At 47.6% G+C, this 24,007-nt stretch overlaps 1 protein-coding gene across 1 annotated transcript in view; it reads left to right on the plus strand.

Moving 5' to 3' along the window:
* Positions 1–13,426, plus strand: part of LOC137540927 (all-trans-retinol 13,14-reductase-like) — a 95,305-nt gene extending 81,879 nt beyond the window's left edge. The window contains exons 10-11 of the mRNA XM_068262105.1: positions 4,655–4,814; positions 13,230–13,426. Coding sequence (XP_068118206.1) covers positions 4,655–4,814; positions 13,230–13,375 — 306 coding nt within the window. The 3' untranslated portion in view covers positions 13,376–13,426. The remainder of the gene's footprint in view (positions 1–4,654; positions 4,815–13,229) is intronic.
* Positions 13,427–24,007: the final 10,581 nt, after the last annotated feature.

The following is a 24,007-nucleotide window of genomic DNA, read 5'->3' on the forward strand; positions in this document are numbered from 1 at the left end:
GGAAATCTGCCGACAATCTGGTTGCATTTTGTTGGGAAATCTGCCGACAATCTGGTTGCATTTTGTAGGGAAATCTGCCGACAATCTGGTTGCATATTGTAGGGAAATCTGCCGACAATCTGGTTGCATATTGTAGGGAAATCTGCCGACAATCTGGTTGCATATTGTAGGGAAATCTGCCGACAATCTGGTTGCATTTTGTGGGGATATCAGATTTCCCCACAAAATGTTTGGGTGGGAGGTCCGAGGTCCGTGGGGTTGGAAGGTCGTGGGGGAGGGGGGGGGGCATAATTTTTTTTTGCTATGGGGCCCAGTCATTTCTAGCTACGCCCCTGCTCTCTTCTATCCATATTGTGTACAATACAATAGCTGTGAAAGTGGATCCGAGATAAACTTTTTACTCATTGCATAATTGTGTTCCTTTCATATAGTTTATAGGACCTTCCTCAAGCCAAATACTTTTTTTGTTTTGTTTTAATACTCTAATTCCCTATAAACTAAACAAGCCTCGCCCACAGCTTTTCACAGTGCCTTGGCACTATAGCAAGGGCTTATGGGAGCTCAGTCTGGGCAGGAGGAGGAGGAGGTCACTAGCTATTGATTTCAGAGTCAGAGGGGAGGAGAAGAGGGGACTGAATTTACACACAGGCAAGCTGCTAGCATCTCCAGCTCTCAGCCTGTGACAATGTGGCAAACAGAACATGGCTGCCCTCATTGTATCACAGTAATACATAATCAAACTTTTGAAGCTGTTTGCAGCTAGATATGCTGTGTGAACTTTAGATAAGCTATATAGACAAGTTACTTGTTATAGTTAGTTTTTCATCTCGGATCCGCTTTAAGTTCTCTTTAGGTCTACATATCATTCTCTTTTATAATGTTTCTCTATGACCTAGACTCCAGAACTTTACAATTGACCATATAGTGTACTGTTACTGCTCTTAAATATTTAATATTTAAATTTGAGAAAGTCCAGCTCTATAAAATGGAAAGGTTAATGCCAAATTAACTTGGTTTGCAAAAGTATTCAGCCCCCTTGAAGTTTTCCACATTTTGTCATATTACTGCCACAAACATGAATCAATTTTATTGGAATTCCATGGAAAGACCAATACAAAGTGGAGTACACGTGAGAAGTGGAACGAAAATCATACACGATTCAAAACATTTTTTACAAATAAATAACTGCAAAGTGGGGTGTGCGTAATTATTCAGCCCCTTTGGTCTGAGTGCAGTCAGTTGCCCATAGACATTGCCAGATGAGTGCTAATGACTAAATAGAGTGCACCTGTGTGTAATCTAATGTCAATACAAATACAGCTGCTCTGTGACGGCCTCAGAGGTTGTCTAAGAGAATATTGTGAGCAACAACACCATGAAGTCCAAAGAACACACCAGACAGGTCAGGGATAAATTTTAAGCAGGCTTAGGCTAGAAAAAGATTCCAAAGCCTTGAACATCCCACAGAGCACTGTTCAAGCGATCATTCAGAAATGGAAGGAAGTATGGCACAACTGTAAACCTACCAAGACAAGGCCGTCCACCTAAACTCACAGGCCGAACAAGAAGAGCGCTGATTAGAAATGCAGTCAAGAGGCCCATGGCGACTCTGGACGAGCTGCAGAGATCTACAGCTCAGGTGGGGGAATCTGTCCATAGGACAACTATTACTCATGCACTGTACGAAGTTGGCCTTTTTGGAAGAGTGGCAAGAAGAAAGACATTGTTAACAGAAAAGCATAAGAAGTCCCGTTTGCAGTTTGCCACAAGCCATGTGGGGGACACAGCAAACATGTGGAAGAAGATGCTTTGGTCAGATGAGACCAAAATGGAACTTTTTGGCCAAAATGCAAAACGCTATGTGTGGCAGAAAACTAACACTGCTCATCACTCTGAACACACCATCCCCACTGTCAAATTTGGTGGTGGCAACATCATGCTCGGGGGGTGCTTCTCTTCAGCAGGGACAGGGAAGCTGGTCAGAGTTGATGGGAAGATGGATGGAGCCAAATACAGGGCAATCTTGGAAGAAAACCTCTTGGAGTCTGCAAAAGACTTGTGACTGAGGCGGAGGTTCACCTTCCAGCAGGACAACGGCCCTAAACATAAAGCCAGGGCAACAATGGAATGGTTTAAAACAAAACATATCCATGTGTTAGAATGGCCCAGTCAAAGTCCAGATCTAAATCCAATCAAGAATCCGTGGCAAGATCTGAAAACTGCTGTTCACAAACGCTGTCCATCTAATCTGACTGAGCTGGAGCTGTTTTGCAAAGAAGAATGGGCAAGGATTTCAGTCTCTAGATGTGCAAAGTTGGTAGAGACATACCCTAAAAAACTGGCAGCTGTAATTGCAGCAAAAGGTGGATCTACAAAGTATTGACTCAGGGGGCTGAATAATTATGCAACCCCCACTTTGCAGTTATTTATCTGTAAAAAAAAATTTGGAATCATGTATATTTTTTGTTCCACTTCTCACATGTACACCACTTTGTATTGGTCTTTCACGTGGAATTCCAATAAAATTGATTCATGATAGTGGCAGTAATATGACAAAATGTGGAAAACTTATTCATACCCCGGCAAATTTTGACTTAAAGGGAACCTTAACCGTGGAGCAAAAAAAAAGTTTCACTTACCTGGGGCTTTCCCAAGCCTCCTGCAGCCGTCCTGTGCCCGCGAAGCTCCTCCAGTGTCCTCCGGTCCCCCGCCACGGCTTAGTTTCGTTTTCGGCCGACTGCCAGTCGTCCTCCGGCAACGTGTCCTATTCTTCCGCATTCCCCGCCGAAAAGCGCGTCATGTGCTCCTCTTTGACCTTTCAGCAGCTTTTGACACAGTAGATCATCCCCTACTCCTCCAGTCCCTCCAGTCCATGGGCATTCATGATCTCGCCCTGACCTGGCTTTCATCCTACCTCTCTAACCGCTCCTTCACAACCTCCTTTAAGGAGTCCTCGTCCACCCCCAACCACCTCTCGGTGGGAGTCCCCCAAGGCTCGGTCCTTGGCCCTCTACTGTTCTCCATAAACACATCCTCCATTGGCAAAGTTATCTCCTCCATGGGTTTTAACTATCATCTGTATGCAGATGACACCCAAATCTACCTCCACACTTCTGACATCTCGACCACTACCATGGACAAGGTCTGCTCCTGCCTATCAGCCATCTCATCCTGGATGTCACCTAGGTTCCTGCAACTAAATCTAGACAAAACGGAATTTATGATCTTCCCACCCTGGTCATCCCTGAACCTCCCAGATGTGAATGTCACTGTTAACCACACTATCATTCCCCTACCTCTCAAGCCCGCTGTCTGGGTGTCACCCTGGAGTCTGCACTCTCCTTCACTCCTCACATCCAAAACCTCACAAAGTCCTGCAACTTCCACCTTTGTAACATCTGTAAGATTCCCCCTTTCCTGACCTCTGCCACCACCAAACTCCTCATCCATGCCCTCATAATTTCCTGCCTCGACTACTGCAATGCCCTTCTGTCTGGTCTCCCTATGACCCGAATAGCCCCACTGCAGTCCATCATGAATGCGGCAGCCAGAATTATCCACTTCTATCGCTCCACCAGGGCAGTTCCCCTCCGTGAATCCCTTCATTAGCTTCCTATACATTCTAGAATCAGATTCATGATAGTGTCTGACCTACAAATCTGTCCACAAAACCTGTCCAACCTACATTTCTGATCTTACTCAGAGATACACACCTAGCTGCTCACTCCGTTCCTCCAATGAACTTCGCCTAACCCCCCCCCCCCCCGCATCACACAGTCCCATGCACGCCTCCAGGACTTTTCAAGAGCTGCTCCAACACTTTGGAACTCTCTACCTCCACCCATTAGGGCAGCCCCCTCCTTCAACATCTTCACGAAGGCCCTCAAAACTGACCTTTTTACTCTGGCCTAGCACCCCTCACAATTGCTCTAAACCCACAACGGAACTCTGGTCCCTACCTTTCGTGTCTCTACCTCTCCTTCTAGATTGTAAGCCTTTGGGCAGGGTCCTCCTCCTTTTGTGTCCTACCTGATCATGCACCTCCATTACTTTGAACCCATGCTATGCATTTAAATGAACCTAACTTGCCTAATCTCCATGCTCCATCCAGTGAGTGACTAAGCATTATGCTCATACTGTGCTGTGTGATCTGGTTTTCTTGTATTCCTGTGTTGTCATTTTGCTGTATGTCACCCCTAAATATTGTCTGTAACCTAAATTAATGTTCAGCGCTGCGTAATATGTTGGCGCTTTATAAATACAATAAATAAATAAACACCAGAAACAAGCATGCAGCCAATCTTGTCAGATCTGACAATAATGTCAGAAACACCTGATCTGCTGCATGCTTGTTCAGGGTCTATGGCTAAAAGTATTAGAGGCAGAGGATCAGCAGGACAGCCAGGCAACTGGAATTGCTTAAAAGGAAATATTAGCAGTGAAGCATAATTTTCATTGACAGTATGCTTCACTGCATTTGATGCAATGGGCGCATAATGTGTCAATCTTCTGTTGCGTTTTTGTTTTCACAGGGTACGCAATGCAGCTCTCCACTGTAAACTTAGACAGAGAGGAAATTAATCTTCACTTTCAGCATTTTCTATAAGAGAAACAAATAATCGGTCACATGACTGTCTATCTTTCTTGTTGCCAGATAGAATATATGGAAGCTGCCACGCCAGTGAGTTTTGAGCATTACCTAGCGGCACCTCAGGGGTCTATGTATGGAGCCGATCAAAACTGCAGGAGATACCATTGTGAGATCATGAGCAGGATGAGGGTGCAGAGTGCAGTGCCTGGACTCTATCTAACAGGTGAGTGATGCTCAGACAGGCCCTGATGCTACAATGAATCTGTAGTAAGGTCCTGGGTCTCTCTGGGACAAAAGGTGCTATCTTCAAGAAAACAACCGTAAAGTAAACCCACCTCAGACGGTCAGACCTGTCATTGTTGGAAGAGAAAGCTTTACGATAAGTGAGAAAATCACATTCCCATTAGTTGCCTCCTGGTAATATACTCTGCTTTAAAGGACCTCTGTCGCGAAAATCTTAAAATTTTAAATATATGTAAACATATACAATTAAGAAGTACTTTTCTTCCACAGTAAAATGAGGCATAAATTACTTTTCTCATATGTTGCTGTCACTTACAGTAGGTAGTAGAAATTAGTGTTGATCGAACACCAAAATGTTCGGGTTTGGTTCGGTTGAACATCGCCCGATATTCGGCATGTTCGGGCCGAATTCCGAACCCAATGCAAGTCAATGGGGACCCGAATATTTCTGCTTTGCAGGCCAGAAAAAAAAACATAAAAAATGAGGGAAACTTCTGCAAAATGACTTGGATTCCCAAGCCATTTTGCAGAAGTTTCCCTCTGAGATCCTGGAAAGCTGTCGTAGTACTACCAATGGGACCGGCAACGCTAACCCCGCAGCACACAGGATGGAAGAGGAGGTGCAGGAGGAGAAGGGCACAACCCAGGCCTTGCGTGAGGCCAAATTGGATACTGAAAGCAATGCACTTTGTCGCCATGCATTGAAAAATAATAAAATTGAAATATTCCTGAAAATGGCACCGGCAACACTAAGCCAGGCTGCCATTTTCAGGAATATTTCAATTTTATTATATTTTTTAAAGCATGGCGACAAAGTGCATTGCTTTAAGCATGCAATTTGTCCTCACGCAAGGCCTGGGTTGTGTCACAAAGCGTGGCCTTACTCTCCTGTGCCCGCTCTGCCATCCTGTGTGCTGGCTAAGCCAGCAAACAGGATGGAAGAGGAGGTACAGGAGAGCAAGGCCACGCTTTGTGACACAACCCAGGCCTGGCATGGCGACAAAATGCATGCATACAGCAAAGCATTTTGTCGCCATGCAGTGATAAATAAAATAGAATGAGATATTCCTTAAAAAGAGAGCGGCAACGCTAACCCAGCACACAGGATGGAAGAGGAGGTACTACAGGAGAGCAAGGCCACGCTTTGTGACACAACCCAGGCCTGGCATGGCGACAAAATGCATGCGTAAAGCAAAGCATTTTGTCGCCATGCAGTGATAAATATAATAGAATGAGATATTCCTTAACAAGAGTGGCAACGCTAACCCAGCACACAGGATGGAAGAGGAGGTACTACAGGAGAGCAAGGCCACGCTTTGTGACACAACCCAGGCCTGGCATGGTGACACCAAGTTGCAGCAGCGCTTCAGCTATGCCTGCATTTTGAGTGCAACCGAAGCAGCACTGGACTTTCGGAAATGTTTGGACACTCACCGCACTTTCAGCAGAAGATCCGCCATGTTTGGGTATGTCCTCAGGAACCGCTGAACAACTAGGTTCAGAACGTGGGCCAGGCAAGGGATGTGTCTCAGCTTTGCCAACTGTAAGGCGCAAATGAGATTGCTCCCATTATCACACACAACCATGCCTGGTTCCAGGTGCAGCGGTGCCAGCCACAACTGGGTCTGTTCCTTGATTGCCTTCCAAATTTCTGCACCTGTTTGCTGCTTATCTCCAATGCAGATCAGCTTCAGTAAGGCTTTAGGCTTGCTGACGCATGGCAACAGCTGTGCTGCACCGCTTCCACGCTCCTGTTGCTGGGTTAGCGATGCCGGATGAGGTAGAGCTTGAAGAGGCGGTGGAGGAGAAGGAGCCAGAGGGGTCGCCATTGTCATTGACTCGCAGAGAAGCAGGTCTGGCAATTTGCGGCATTGGCAACACCTGTGCCGTAGCGGGTGAGGCGTCGCTGCCAGGCTCCACAAGGTTCTCCCAGTGCGCCGTAAGGGATATGTACCGACCCTGGCCGAACGCACTCATCCTGGTGTCAGTGGTGAGGTGAACCTTGAAGGCAGCAGCATTTTTCAGGCTTCGGGTGATTTTGCCGACCCAGTGATCATGTAATGCTGGCACTGGACAAAGTGGACGGTCAGTGCGGCAGCACAGAAGGACCATGGCAACTCACTGATAGTACTACAGTTTGATAGTGCTGCCCAAAAATGATATGCATCCGTGGACCCGGGCAGTGGGAACGCAGATTTTAGTACCTAAACACACAATACAACATGTTTGCCGGGGTCTGAGGCACATACAGATCGTCCCAATCATCATAGAACTCTTCTCCTGACCCCCCCACCACCTCTGCCACCCCAACATCCCCAGACCCCTCATCGTCCTCAACATTAACTTGGGATGCTGGCCTGATCCCAACCTCCTCCTCCACATCAGGCCTCATCATCTCCTCAATGGCAGCCCTGAATAATCGCTCTGGCACCAGACCGAGGGACACAACGCTCTCATCCGGGGAGGGCTGCTGCTGATCACTGGCTGCTGTAGTGGATGTTATAACTTGCGTGGGGCGTTGGCTGTTGCTGTTGTTGGGAGTGCTGCTCACAGCGGAGGTCTGTGAGGAACTCATGGTGGGCTCATATGTGTGCGGTGGAGTACAGCTCATCAGAACAACCTCTGCGCACCTGGTAATACGCAAGTGATCCCACTTGGCGGCACTGGATGTTTTTTTTAACAAACAATACTCAGCAAAAGTCACAGAATATATTTGTGGATTGGTGGTACGCAAGTGATCCCACTTGGCGGTACTGAAGGTGTTTTTTTAATAAACAATATGCAGCAAAAGTCACATGAAAATACGTGTGGATTGGTGGTACGCAAGTGATCCCAGTTGGCGGCACTGAAGGTGCTTTTTTAATAAATATGCAGCAAGTCACTGAAAATACGTGTGGATTGGTGGTACGCAACTACGCAAGTGATCCCACTTGACGGCACTGAAAGTGTTTTTTTAATAAACAATATGCTACAAAAGTCACTGAAAATACGTGTGGATTTTTAACAGCCCTGTGGGTGCTGCAGCTGCTGTCAGGGGTGAGGCTGGGGCCCTGTGGCCGGCCTTGCTGGCAGTGAGGCCCTGTGGGTGCTGCTGTCAGTGGTGAAGCTGGGGCCCTGTGGCTGGCCTGGCTGGCAGTGAGGCCCTGTGGGTGCTGCTGTCAGCGGTGAGGCTGGGGCCCTGTGGCCGGCCTGGCTGGCAGTGAGGCCCTGTGGGTGCTGCTGTCAGCGGTTAGGCTGGGGCACTGTGGCTGACCTGGCTAGCAGTGAGGCTCTGTGGGTGCTGCTGTCAGCGGTGAGGCTGGAGGCTGGGGCCCTGTGGCTGGCACTGGCAGACAGTATGCTACGCTAAACTCCCTACCTACCCAAAGCTAAACCCCTAAGCAAATGGCGCCGATCACGCACTTTCGGGTATTTATGCACCCGAACACGTGACCCGCTCGGCCAATCACAGTGCGAGATGCGCGTTCGACCGAACGTTCGGACAAGTTCGTCCAAGAACAAGTTTGAGCCACGGGGCCGAGCATCCATCACGGACACTGAGGTGTTCGCCGCGAACTCGAACACCACAAAATTCGTCGAATCCCGAACAGTGGCGAACACTGTTCAATCAACACTAGTAGAAATCTGACATTACTGACAGATTCTGGACTAGCCACATCTCCTCGGTTCACAGGGATTTCTCTATTTTTAAAATGCATTATGGCAGTTTCTCCGTCCAACTGCCAAAAAAGTGTACAGTGAGCAGAGAGGCTGGTCAGCTTCTTTGTATAAATGATTTTGAGGGAGTGTATTTATAAAGAACAAAGGCCAGCCATGCTGAGAATCCCCCATGAAGAGATGGACTAGCCCAAAACCTGTACTGTCAGATTTTCTACTACTCACTGTAAGTGACAGCAACATAGGAGAAAAGTAATGTATGGCTCATTTTACTCTAGGAGAAATGTACTTATTTGTATGCGTTTTAAATTTTAATATTTTCGTGACAGTTCCTCTTTAATTCACTACTCTGCATATGGGACAGAGGGATGTCTGTTGGTGGCAGCTATACCTTTTTTTGGAGGGCGGGGCATCTGTGTACTTTGATTGGTAGTTGAAGGGTAGATTATCATGGCTGCACTTTTTTATCAAGGGAGGTAAGTGATGTTGAAAACATGGGGTGTAGGGAGTTGTGCTGGACTGACTTGTGCGTGTTGGGGGGGTAGTGGTAGGCTGGACACACAGGCTACAAGAAGAAAACGGTGCTGGCTACATTTGTCATAAAATGTATATTCAAGTGGAAAAACACCACTCACCACAACACCTCACTGACCAGGAGCAGGACCGCAGGCAGCCAGCCAAGCCATACATACACTAGGAAGTGAAGAGAGATCCATTCAACTGGTCCATTAAAAGTCCAATTTTCATTGAAAAATGAACACATTGGACATGGCAACTCAGCTCACGTGCATCGGAGCCTAATGCATCACTCCTTAGTCATAGCTAATGACTAAGTAGTGATGCATTAGGCTCTGATACGCATGAGCTGAGTTGCCATTTCCAGTGTGTTCATTTTTTCAATAAAAATTGGACTTTTAAAGAGGAACTCCAGTGAAAATAATGCAATAAAAAAGTGCTTCATTTTTACCATAATTATGTATAAATGATTTAGTCAGTGTTTGCTCATTGTAAAATCTTTCCTCTCCCCGATTTACATTCTGACATTTATTACATGGTGACATTTTGTACTGTGGGCAGGTTATATAGCTGCTGCTAGCTGTTTTGGCTGTTAGCGACAGCTGTAAACCGCTATTTCCTGTCTGTGAACCTTGTTACATTGTAACAAACTGCCAAAAGTACTGCGGTCCCAGAGCTTCTTGTGGGAGGGATTTCAGCCGCAAATCAGTCATACAGCGCCCTCTGATGGTCTGTTTGTTAAAAGCAATATATTTCTCATGTAAAAGGGGGTATCAGCTACTGATTGGGATAAAGTTCAATTCTTGGTTGGAGTTTCTTTAATGGATCAGTTGAGCGGATCTCTTTTTACTTCCTAGTGGATTTGTTATAAGTAAAAGGGGAGTTATGTTGGGCACACTTGTAATGGGAAGGGGATGGGGGGAGGATGCCCTAGCCACAATTGTTATATGTGTGTGGGGGAGGGGGGTAGATGGTGGCAGCAGTGGTGTAGCTAAGGAGCTGTGGGCCCCGATGCAAGTTTTACAATGGGGCCCGCCAAGCACTCTATACATAGCAATTGATTGCACCAAAACCTGCCAATGGCAAATACAGTGTCAGTGGTGCAAGAAGGGGATGGGGAGCAGTTAATGATTACCACTATTAAAAGTATCTATAGAAGTGATTATTATGAGCATAGGACCAATAGAGAGCTAATACTGTAGTTGAGGCAGGGCCCTTCGGGGCCCCTCTGGCCCAAGGGCCCCGATGCGGTCGCAACCTCTGCAACCCCTATTACTATGCCCCTGGGTGGCAGCAATTGATATGGGGGAGGAAAATGATGGCTGTGCCGTTATTTGAGGGGGGGGGGGGGAATGGCACTCATACCCATCACGGTAGGATATGGGTTATGATGGCTGCACACGTTATGGGGTGAGAGGGAAAATTGTGCCAACATTTCTTAATGGGGTGGAAAAATTGTGGTCACAAGCTATGCGCTTGGGTATGTCTTGTTGACCTTCACACTGAAGTGATGGCTTTTCCAGAGTGCAGAATCCAAGTGACTATGGGTCTTCTTCACTGGAGCAAGCCGCAAGGGAGGACAGACTGCCTAGTCCTCACCAGGTTGCACCGCAGATACACTCTAAAGGTGGCCACACATGATACAATAAAATGATCCGATTTTACGGCAATTCGATAAAACGATCGGATCTCCCGAAAGAATTGAAAGCCTTTTTTTCATTCGACTGAAAAATCCGATTCGATTTCCCGTTTTCTTCGATTTTTATCTTTCCGGAATAGCCAGATATTTTTCTTCAATCTTTCTAAAGGTTGTATAGTGTGTTCTAGATTGTCAATTTATTAATATACACACCCTAGCAATTTTGTCAGGGTTTCCAATCATTTTTATCATAAGGCTCAACACACACCATACAATCTAGGTTGTTCAATCTTACCACTTTCATGTAGTATAAGATCTTATCCATTCAATCATTCAAGGTATTTTCAATCTGTTGGCCCTTATACTACATAGATTTGAACTGAACTGAATTGAACCATAGGTGTGTGGTACATTGGTCATATTTTTGAAATGTTACAATCAGTCAGAAAAATTTATTGCAATTCTTAAATTGAACAGATATTTAAAAAATTGTATGGTGTGCGGCCACCTTAAGTTCACACTGCACGCGTTTCCAGCCGCGTTTTGGAAACGTGTGCAGGAGGCAGACACGCACGACATCAGACAGTGCATAGAGGGCACTGTGATGTTCACACTGCATGCGTTCCGGACCTGTGCGCACGCATTTTTTGTAAAAACGCGTGGCTGTCCCATTCACTTTTTAGTGATGGGATCAGCCACGCAACGCACACAAACGCGGATGGTGTGCGTTCGCATGCGTTGCGTTCCGCACGCATGGCCATCCGCGTTTGTGATGTGAACGGGGCCTAAGGGTCTGAGCCCACTAACGCAGTTGTACACAGTTGTGTCCGCTTTTCAGCATCTGTAACATTGATGTGTTTCTGAAAAGCGGACACAACTGCACACAACTGCGTTGGAGAACAAGCGATACTGTGATGTGGAGCTCAGGAATCCAGTAACAAGCAAAGGTCAAAAGGCAGGCAGCAATTAGTCAGAGTCGGATCACAGGCCAAGGATCATGGCAGGCGAAATACAATCATATGCGAAGAACAAGCCAGGCATCAGGACAGGCCGCAACCATAAAACAAGCCAGGGGTCAGACAGACAGAGATCAGAGGTGATGGTAAACTAGGCAAGGGTCAGAACACAGGAAATAAGGCAGGAGTTGCTGGGCCAGATACAGATACGCATACTAACCTAGCTGAAGAGAACTGTCAGCGTCTCTTACCAGGCCTGACTGGCTTTTGTAGTGGAGGTCTTGTGTTTGAGTGCGAATTCTCATGCGCCATACATGCGTGGATGCAAACTATTGTTTGCAAGTGGGCATACAATATTTTGCCGTTTGGTGGAACACACCAGGAAGTGTTTAAAGGGACTCCGAGCACCTCTCATGGGTATGCCTTTAAGCATACCCACGAACAATTGAGTGTGTCAGCACGCTTACCAGCCACTTGTTTTATCCAAACTCCCCCTGGTATTGCCGCTATAAAATGCATGGGGCCAGACTACTTCCAGCGCTATGACCCCTCTGGAGGAGCCTCTTGCAATGGCCACGCGTGTCACTTCCTCTTCCTGCTTTATTCAGTGATGCACTTCTCTAACAGAGAAGACAGGGGTGACCCGGAAGTTATAACATAGCCAAGATGGCAGACGCAAATTGTAAATGAAAAATCGATCAAAAACAATTTGGTGGAGAATGGCGATTTAGGCATCAAATGAAAGAGGAGAGCACAAGCTACAGAAAGGCAGGGGCGTTGCTAGGATTCTCAGAGATCCAGGACATTTTTGGACAACCCCAGTGGGAAAATAGGTATGGTCACACACACACCAGAATGCGGGTGTGGTTACGGGTGGAGCAAAATTTGCATACACTTAACAGCAGTCTGAGTAGGCCTGCCTAGCAAAATGTTGGATGAAGCCTCCTCTCCATTAATACAAAAAAAAATGTAGCATATCACATACATTGGCAGTGTCACTTAAACATAACTAGGCAGAGTTACCTGGCTTCTGTGCTGGTTGGTCTGGCTTTGTGACGGGTGGTCTGGCCTGCTGCCAGGTTATCTGGCAGTCCCCCCCATAGCATTTCATGACCTTCTAGTGGACCCCCTACCATGCTCCCAACTCCCATCCTGCCCCCATAGAAGAACCACAGCACCCTGCATGCCCCTATACAGGCATCACAGCGCCAAGCATGGCACCACAGTATCCAGTATGCCCACAGAGGCACTACAGCACCCAGCATAACCCTGATTGATGCACCACAGCTCTCAGCATGCCGGCTATTGAGGCACCACAGCTGACTTTGGCTGAGGGCACCCCAGAATAGATCCGGGGCACGTGCCACTGATCTTTGGGGCTAGCAACACCCCTGCAGAAAGGTAAGTATCTTTAAGTACTTTGCAGTACTGGTCGGAGTCTCTTTAAATATGCAAGCCATGCCCAGCGTGTGTTCTTACAGAGCGGAAGATGAGCTGAGCGGCATGAGTGTTACACCACACTTGCTCTACGGGAGAATGAGGGGTTACGGGAGGATATTAGTGACTTTTCTTCATTCAGGCCAGATTCATTCTCAATAATCGAGAATTTGTCTCTATCTCGTTGCAGGACAAGATGTGTTCAGCAGCGGATTGGCAGGCGCTGTACATGCTGGACTGCTTTGTGCCTCTGCAGTGCTTAACCGTATCCTGCATGTGGAATTACAGAGGGTGAAGGAGGCCATCAAACGTCGCAAGAGTCAGAAGTCTGCATAGAGGCTGATACGCAAATACCAAGCCGAATTATACCCCTTTATCAATCATTAATGTCTTCACTGTAAGGCTTATTCCACCCAAAAGTAATTGTTGAGTTTTTGCATGGTTGTTAACAGGTGAGACAGCATCTCACAGCTTTTACACTATGTTAAAGGATACGTGAAGTGACATGATGAGAGACAGTGCCAAGCACACAAATGAATATGCTTTGTTCCTTTTTTTTCTTTCTCTGCCTGAAAGAGTTAAATATCAGGTATGTAAGTGGCTGACCAGACAGGTCAGTCCTGACTCAGACAGGAAGTGACTACAGTGCGACCCTCACTGATAAGAAATTCCCCTTTTTATCTCTTTCTTGCTCTCAGAAGCCATTTTCTGCTAGGAAAGTATTTTATAGTTGGAATTTCGTATCAGTGAGGGTCACACTGTAGTCACTTCCTGTCTGAGTCAGGACTGAATAAGCCACTGACATACCTGATATTTAACGCTTTCAGGCTGAGAAAGAAAAAAAGGAACACAGCATAGTTATTTGTGTGCTAGGCATTGTACATACACGTCTATCATCATGTCACATGTCACTTCATGTATCCTTTAAGTTATATTGCACATCTATAAAAAGAAAGAACATGCAATTTTCACTAATGATCTAGGCTTGACAAGTGGAAGAAGTAAATATTGGCATATTCACTAAAAGACAGAAATAACAATTTATCGGTTCTTAGGCCACTGAGGTTACATGCATTGCGCAATTGCCGCAACTCATGCTACCCAGGTGATGTGTGCCTTGCTAGGGTAACATGCGATACACAAGTAGCGAACCACGCCTCACCCTAGCAACCTGCACGTCACCTAGGTAGGGAGTTGCGCAAATTGGCAGCTTTACCATCTTTTAGGCTACGTTTCCACTGTAGCGTGACATTTTTGCCTGCAAAAAATCGTATAAGATTTTTCCGCTTGGTGAAAATTTGCATGTAAATTTGTACGCGTTTTATGCAAATTTTTGTACGCGAAAATCGCATTGGTTAAATATACATAATCTGCCTAGTAACAGCTTTGTCATGACTGCTGACAACTTCCTGCAACCATGGATCCAATGCGAATTTTAATGCAAAAACTTGCATTGCCTGAACAAAGCATTGTATGCGAATCGTACGCGATGTCCGAAAATATGATGCAGGACCTCCGATTTTTTCGCGCGTACAAACGCGTACGGAAATTCGCATGGAGTGGAAACGGCTGCATTGACTTGCATTCGTTTTAAAATCTATGCAAATTTTCTGATCAAAACAACTGACAGAAAACGCACAAGTGGAAACCAGGCCTTAGTGAATATAATCTAACACCTAGGTACTCAATAGGTGGTAGGTGTAGCCTTGGGGGTATTGGGCTGGGTTTAGGGAGTACCTAACAATATGGAGTACTCATCAAACCCTACCTGTCATAAGGGGTATGTGCTATAATAATTTTTAGAAACACTGCTAACACACTACATGGAAATCAAACAAAGATGAACAAGCAGAAAACGGATAATATGAAAATCATGAGCAGAAGCCCCTTGGATTTGCATTAAAGAGAATCTGTACTGTGAAAATCTTACATAAATAAACGTACCAGCCTGTTTGTTGTCTTCTCCTAGCGCCCTCTGTGACATTTTCAGCGCTCCCCGCTGCTTTCCTGTTGATAAAATCACGGTTTTAGTCATTGTTTTTGTAAACAATGAAGATGGCCGCCAAACAGGAAATACATCATCAGAGCAGGTGCCCGTTTGAAGACTTGATTGCTGGAATGTTACTCCCAAGTGTTGCCTTACCTGCTTGTCTGAGCTGTGCACTGATCTCTCTACACTCACAGCTGTTTGAAATGTCTCAGCTCCAGGAGCCTTGCAGAGACGCTGGCTGTGAGCAGAAACTATTGCCTGTGACTCATACACACACAGGAGAGCCTGCACGGGGCATGCAGGGGGCGTGCATAACTTCTCCCTATCACAGCAGAGACAGTGCATTCCTCTTTGGCTCAACAAGGCTTGACAAGAAAAGAAGATTAGATATATTACAGAGAGAGTGCAACTAGAAAAGTCTGCAGTAAGCCAGAGCAGGGCCGGGCCGAGGCATAGGCTGGAGAGGCTCCAGCCTCAGGGCGCAGTGTAGGAGGGAGCGCACAATTCATTCAGCTGTCATTCCTAATTGTGTATGAAGCAGAAAGAAATAAGAAAAGGGGATACATAGCAGTGACTGCAAGCCAGATAACTAGATATTAAGGTGTTGGGGAGGTTGTGGGCCCTGTGGCCCTCTTAGTCTAACAGCAATCAGTGTGTGACAGCTGGGGTAAGGCCCCGTTCACACTTGCGGTTTTGCAAAAACCGCACCGGATGTCCGGACCGCACCGGAGCCGGATCGGACCTGAACCGTACGGTTCCTGTCCGGATCCGGTCCGGTTGCATACGGTTTCCGTGCGGTATGAACACGGTTGCGGTCCGGATCCGGATTCTTAAAGAGATAACAACCTGTATAAATACCTGGGGTTCTGGGAGGTCAGCAGAAGCTCTGGGGTCATTGTTGGAGACAGCTGGACGTGTGGAGACCATCCTTGGATACAGAGACAGCAGTTGGGACCATGGATCCAGTCATTTTTTACGCTTATTACCTGGGAATTCTCTCCTTCCTGTTGTTTACCTACTACTATGTGGGGAGAAGGCGTGCTCCTCGCAGGAGATGGTGGGTGCACCCTCTACTAGCCAGGAGGCAGAGGAAGGGAGAGTTCCAGGCCCTCTACCGGGACCTCAGACGACACCCACAGAAGTTCTACAGCTACACTCGGATGTCTATTCCCCTGTAAGTATATAGGCCTAAATACACCAACCCCCACCATTCCTAAACACCCCACCCTCACCCCCACAACACCTCATCCCTGTATACCTAGCTAAACACACCACCCTGACCCCCACACCCCTGTATACCTAGCTATACACTACACCCCCACCCTCCACAACACTCCCAAACCTCTGTAAACACACCTCCCCCATCCTCCACCCAACACCTTGTCCCACAACATACTTTACAGCTTCTTCCTTTACATCTCCTGACAGGTTTGATACCCTTTTGGAGATGGTGAAGGATGACCTTAGGAAGAAGGATACCACGTTCAGGAGAGCAGTCACACCACAAGAACAACTACTCATCACACTGAGGTATGTAAAAACAAATTTTTTTATTGCAAAAACAACCACTTTCCAACATGGAAACATTCTTCCAACATGGAAGACCAAAAAATAACATATCTATGGTATAGCCCGGTCAGTTTTAAGGAACACCAACCACCAACTTTGTGCTGGAAGAGTTGTAGGGCATAGCTGCCCAAGTGTCTTTCGGGGACACCAGGCACTAAAATTGAAGTGCTTCAAAAACCTAACCACTGGCACATGACCCTCTGAGCCATGGATGAAGGACACAGGGCAGTGAAAAGGCTAGGCCTCTCACCGACCAGTCAAGGTGTCCTTCATCCATGGCTCCAAGGGTCTTGTGCAAGTGGTTAGGAACAAGAACAAAGTGAGGAGCAAGAGGAACCGATGGCAGAGGTGCATGACTACAGGTGCAGTGCAACAGGCACAAGGTTGTGACCCAGGTAGTGTCTTTCGGGGACACCAGGCCCTAAAGTTGAAGTGCTTCAAAAACCTAACCACTGGCACATGACCCTCTGAGCCATGGATGAAGGACACAGGGCAGTGAAAAGGCTAGGCCTCTCACCGACCAGTCAAGGTGTCCTTCATCCATGGCTCCAAGGGTCTTGTGCAAGTGGTTAGGAACAAGAACAAAGTGAGGAGCAAGAGGAACCGATGGCAGAGGTGCATGACTACAGGTGCAGTGCAACAGGCACAAGGTTGTGACCCAGGTAGTGTCTTTCGGGGACACCAGGCCCTAAAGTTGAAGTGCTTCAAAAACCTAACCACTGGCACATGACCCTCTGAGCCATGGATGAAGGACACAGGGCAGTGAAAAGGCTAGGCCTCTCACCGACCAGTCAAGGTGTCCTTCACCCATGGCTCCAAGGGTCTTGTGCAAGTGATTAGGATCAACAAAGTAAGGAACAAGAGGAATCAAAGGCACAGGTGCAGGACTACAGGTGCTGTGCAACAGGCACAAGGTTGTGACCCAGGTAGTGTCTTTCGGGGACACCAGGCCCTAAATTATTAGTGCTTCTAAAACCTAACGACTGGCACAGGACCCTCTGAGCCATGGATGAAGGACACAGGTCAGTGAAAAGGCTAGGCCTCTCACCGACCAGTGAAGGTGTCCTTCACCCATGGCTCCAAGGGTCTTGTGCAAGTGATTAGGATCAACAAAGTAAGGAACAAGAGGAATCAAAGGCACAGGTGCAGGACTACAGGTGCAGTGCAACAGGCACAAGGTTGTGACCCAGGTAGTGTCTTTCGGGGACACCAGGCCCTAAAGTTCAAGTCCAGCAAAACCAAAAGTTAAAAAGCCCTGTGATGGTATCCTTCCTCCGAGGATTGGAGGTATTCAGAGGAGCATGTCCAGGAACAATTTGACTTTTTTTTTCAAATTGTATCGGCACCACTACTAGAAAAGGTGGGAGTTGCTGCCTGGAAATCTGGACTCTCTTGGGTGCTGGTCGTGGATGAGCTGGACCCTGACAGCGGTGGCCCATATTGACTGCCTCTGTAGCCGGTGTACATCTGTGATGATTGCCAGGTGGGCACCGCTGTTGGTTGTGGGGGTCTAAAAATTGGTGGTTGCAATAATGGCGTGTCCATGTGCTGTTTAATCACCTCCAGCAAATTGGAATGGCACGCCATCAGGTTTTGTGAAGGCACCTTTTCAAGATATGGTATTAGAGACATCACAGTGTGAAAACACGGGTGTGCCTGCAATTTCAGTAGTTCCTTGCTTTGTTGATGCATTTGCTGCATCATGTTCTGCAGCTGGCCCACCGACTGATGATGCTGCGCACGCAGTTGGTCGATTTCTCCTCTGTGCATCTCATGCATCATTTTAAGCTCGTCCCTGTAGTGCCCATGTACAGCGTCGAGCTCACATTGCAGTGTAGTGATGTGGGACTTGTACTGCTCCATGATATGGCCCCTGTCCTCATCTTGCAACTGCCGGGTTATGAGAGTTTGGTGGCTCTGAAGAATCCCGAGAAGTCCGGAGACAGCCCCGGACATCTCGGACTCTGTCTCTCTCCTTGTTGGGGGGAGGGTACCTCGACGCCTCACTGGTGTGGTGGTCCTCACTGGTGGTGTGGCAGCATCTTCCCGTCCTCTGGCCTGTGTCGGGGTTGCCCTGCGCGCTGGTTGTGCTGCAGTCTCTCGGTGCTCCTCACTTTGTTCTTGTTCCCCTGGAGCTTCCATAGCGGTCGATTGTGGAGGTTCAGCTTCTTCCACACTCGGTCCTGCAACCTCAACATCCAAGCTCTCTTCTGCCAAGTCATCATCAAAGGACGGAGTTGTGATTAAGGACTCCCTCCTCCTACTCCTCGCCTCGGGGCAATAGGTTACATCGGCGACGTCATCATCCACCAAGCTCTCCTCACTGCTGAACCGTGCCTCCTGGGTCGGTTCCTCTTGCTCCAAATTGTCTTCAGTCCTGTAGATAAAAAAAATATTTATTGGTGTGCCAAACAGCATGTGGCGTCAATTCACAGAGCTAGCAAACACTAGCAATCACTTTATCACCCGTTTCTACCCAACATTTGATAAAGCTTGTGAGAAAAGTTCGCTAGCCATGGGAATTGAGGCCATAGCAATACATGGCCGAAGTCATGGTAAATGAGCTCTCAGTTCCTGCCCACAGTAGTGGTACTTACAGTCTAGGTTCCAGGCTTGCATTGATGAAAGACAATTGCTTGGCAAATTGGTAGTCTTTTTGTCGCCTTCCCCCGCCACTGCCACTTCGTTCGGCAAGTTTTTTCTTCCGTAGCCATTTCACATATGCATCCCGTATATTGCGCCACCTTGTCTTGTACCTTTCTCCTGTAACGACATGAAAAATTGATTTCGATTATTTCTCTTGTAGGTACATCGCAACTGGACAAACATATACATCGCTACATGTCACATTTCGTATTGGGAAGAGCACGGTGGCAGGCATCGTCGTGAGGACTTCGAGGATCCTTTGGACGCGACTGAGGGCCAGATACATGCCTGTGCCGGACACCACGAAATGGGAGGAGATCGCCCAGGGCTTCTGGACCGAGTGCAAGTTTCCTAATTGTGTTGGCGCACTGGATGGGAAACACATCCGGATTCAGAAACCCGTGGGGAGTGGCAGCCATTATTTCAACTATAAAAAATACTTCAGCATTGTTCTAATGGCAGTGGCAGATGCGGACTACAAGTTTGTGTACGTGGACGTGGGGTCGTACGGTAGTTCCAATGACTCTGGAATTTTCCAGCGTACGACCCTTTGCCGGCTGATGGAGGAAGGCAGACTGCGTCTCCCCCGTGACAGACCCTGGCCTGGGACAAGGGCACCGGCCTACCCCTATGTGTTTGTGGGGGACGAGGCCTTCGCCCTGTCCGACCATGTAATGCGTCCGTACCCAGACAGGGGACTTGATGCCAGCCAGCTACACTTCAATGCTCGGTTGAGCCGTGCAAGGAGAATGGTGGAGTGCACATTTGGGATCCTGGTGTCAAAGTGGAGGGTGTTCCACACGCCCATGCTGCTGAAACCGGGCAACGCAGTTGTCGTGGTGAAGGCAGCATGCATCCTCCACAACTTTGTGCGGCAGGAGGAAAGAGAGACTCCGGAACCCCCGAATGTGCTTCCACTAATGCCCCTGCGGAGGTATGCAACCAGGCCAAGGGTAGTGTCACTGCGGAACAGGGACCAACTGAGACTTTATTTTACCACACCACCTGGACGAGGGTGAATGTTTGGTTTTTAATATGTTTTGTTGAAATGTGTTTATTTTGGAGTTTCAAGTTTGAGTGATTTTAAATGTATTAATTTTTTACAATAAATTGATGTATACTAATTGGTCATTGTGTATGTTTTATGTGCACAGGTGGGGTACATCGCAGGTGGGTGGGATACATCACAGGTGGGTGGGATACAGCACAGGTGGGTGGGATACAGCACAGGTGGGTGGGATACAGCACAAGTGGGATACATCACAGGTGGGGTAGAGGTGGGTGGGATACATCACAGGTGGGGTAGAGGTGGGTGGGATACATCACAGGTGGGGTACAGGTGGGTGGGATACATCACAGGTGGGATACATCACAGGTGGGGTAGAGGTGGGTGGGATACATCACAGGTGGGGTAGAGGTGGGTGGGATACATCACAGGTGGGGTAGAGGTGGGTGGGATACATCACAGGTGGGGTAGAGGTGGGTGGGATACATCACAGGTGGGGTACAGGTGGGTGGGATACATCACAGGTGGGATACACCACAGGTGGGATACATCACAGGTGGGATACACCACAGGTGGGATACATCACAGGTGGGGTACAGGTGGGTGTGATACAGCACAGGTGGGTGGGATACAGCACAGGTGGGGTACAGGTGGGTGGGATACATCACAGGTGGGATACATCACAGGTGGGGTAGAGGTGGGTGGGATACATCACAGGTGGGGTAGAGGTGGGTGGGATACATCACAGGTGGGGTACAGGTGGGTGGGATACATCACAGGTGGGGTACAGGTGGGTGGGATACATCACAGGTGGGGTACAGGTGGGTGGGATACATCACAGGTGGGATACATCACAGGTGGGGTAGAGGTGGGTGGGATACATCACAGGTGGGGTAGAGGTGGGTGGGATACATCACAGGTGGGTGGGATACATCACAGGTGGGATACACCACAGGTGGGATACATCACAGGTGGGGTACAGGTGGGTGGGATACATCACAGGTGGGTGGGATACAGCACAGGTGGGGTACAGGTGGGTGGGATACATCACAGGTGGGATACATCACAGGTGGGGTACAGGTGGGTGGGATACATCACAGGTGGGTTAGAGGTGGGTGGGATACATCACAGGTGGGGTACTGGTGGGTGGGATACATCACAGGTGGGATACATCACAGGTGGGGTACAGGTGGGTGGGATACATCACAGGTGGGGTAGAGGTGGGTGGGATACATCACAGGTGGGATACATCACAGGTGGGGTACAGGTGGGTGGGATACATCACAGGTGGGGTACAGGTGGGTGGGGAACAGGTGGGTGGGCCACGGGTGGGTGGGCAACACGTGGGTGACACAAATCCATAGCAAAAGTTGAATACATCACAAGCTTAAACCACAAGCCCCCCCCAAAAAAACTTCTAGTCAACATACCCTCTGTGCCTTGCTGTCTCTTGCTCAAGTTCTCAAAGTCCTCCACATACAGCTTGGCAATTTTTTTCCACAGGCCTCTGCATTTTTTGATGTTGCTGTGGTCCGCATCCCCCTTGTCCCACAGGGCTGGTACCTGCTGCACCTGTAGGATGAGGTCTTCTGATGTGTAGGGCCTCACCCCCTCGCTATCAGACAGATCCTGCTCCATATTGCTGCCAAAGAGCTCCAGCATGAAGTCACTGCTGCTCCACTCTGTGAACGCTGGTGCCATGTGGTCCCCATCCAAAATGGCCACCATACCATAGAGTCAGCATAGGAAGTGTGGTACAACATCCGGTTTTTATAGCCAGTGTGTTGTGCGCTCTCCGGTTCTCATTGGTTTACATTGGCCGGATGCAACATTCCGGCTCCGGTCCGGATACGTCAGCCGGACCAGCCGGACCAAAAAATAGCGCATGTTGGAACGGACGCCGGAGTCCGGATCCGGTCCGGCTCCGGTCCGGACGAAACGGACGCATGTGAACGGTCGCATAGACTTTCATTACTATGCCGTGCGTCCGTTTCGTCCGGTCCGCATGCGGTCCGGCTCCGGCACGGCTCCGGCACGGCGATTCCGGATAGCAGCCGCTAATGTGAACCGGGCCTAAGAGGGGTGGAAGGGCGCACTTTGGTGTCTCAGCCTTGGGTGCTGGAGGACCTTGTCCCTGCTCTGAGCCAGAGCACATTAGAACAGGTATAGGAACTTATAGGATAGAAGAAATAAGTCTGAACATTTTGTTACATAGTCTCTTTAAAGGGACTGAGCACCTCTCATGGGCATGCCTTTAAGCCAGACAACTTCCAACAAAGTCCTGCTATGACCCCTCTGGAGGAGCCTGTTGCAATGGCCATGCGTGTCATTTCCTCTTCCTGCTTCATTCAGTGATGCACTTCTCTAACTGAGAAGACGGGGGTGACCCAGAAATTATAACATAGCCAAGATGGCAGCCGCAATTTTTAAATCGAACAAAAACTATTTGGTGTAGAATGGCAATTCAGGCATCAAATGAAAGAGGAGAGCACAAGCTACAGAAAAGTATGCATCTTTAAGTACCTTGCAGTACTGGTCGGAGTCTTAAAGGCATACCCATGAGAGGTGTTCGGAGTCCCTTTAAAGTGACCAAAAAAATTAAGTCAAGTGGCTAACAAAGTTTGTAAATTTTCCTCCTACCCTCCATTACAGTGTAATCTATTAAAATGGCAAAAAAGAAAAGCACTCCATTTGGGTAAAAGGGTTTGCCTGCCATTTTACAAATATTAGTATCCGCTCAATACTGGCAATAAATGACGGGTAATTGAAAAATGGCTAACTTGCACAAAAAACGTAATACTTGATTTTTTTTTAATAAATGTGGTAATGCCCAGAAGTACACTCAGTATGGGAAAACTCAGTAAAAGTAATGAATGAGGTAACAAGATATAAAAGGGTACCTGAACTGTTATTCTGCTTGTTGCATGCATCAGACCTCCAGACTGACTAGAACCCACCCAGGATGACTAAGTTCGAACATTTATATTTTCTGGCCACTCAAAAGTGATATTGAAACATTGAATTTGGAAAAAAGGTAACAAAAACGTGTAGCAACCTTTTTTAAAACTTGGAGGAATTATGTAGAATCTTGGTATCTGTAATGCTGGGGGGTCATACTTTCTGACCACCCAGCACAACAAGGCTAAGAGCTGGATAATGGAAGAGGCTACACAGGCTGCCCAGAGCAACTGCAGCTCTGGGCTTCCGATATCGCTACAAATAAGACGCAATGGCAGCGCAGTGTGATGCTGCGCTGCTCTTGCGATAGCAAACATTCAGACAGAAACAAGACAGGACTATAGATTGGAGCGTAACTAATAGCAACCACAGCTCACAGTCACGGCCACAGAAGCAGAGCAAGCAGGCTAACAAAAGTCACCAGCAAGCATCCACACAGGCAAGACTACAGGAAAGAATGTAACTAATAGCAACACAACTGTGCTAGCTAAGCATGGGTGGTCACAATAAGCGCAACCTACCGAAACGTGCTAAACTGACTAGCTAACAGTAACTGAAAAATCTTCATAGCTCGAATAAAGAAAATATCAACTCAATTAACCACTTGAGGACCGTGGGCTTTACCCCCCTTAAGGACCAGAGCCTTTTTCTCCATTCAGACCACTGCAGCTTTCATGGTTTATTGCTCGGTCATACAACCTACCACCTAAATGAATTTTGGCTCCTTTTCTTTTCACTAATAAAGCTTTCTTTTGGTGCTATTTGATTGCTGCTGCGATTTTTACTTTTTATTATATTC

The sequence above is a fragment of the Hyperolius riggenbachi genome, chromosome 12 (genome assembly GCF_040937935.1).
Source record: "Hyperolius riggenbachi isolate aHypRig1 chromosome 12, aHypRig1.pri, whole genome shotgun sequence".
Lineage (NCBI taxonomy): Eukaryota > Metazoa > Chordata > Amphibia > Anura > Hyperoliidae > Hyperolius > Hyperolius riggenbachi.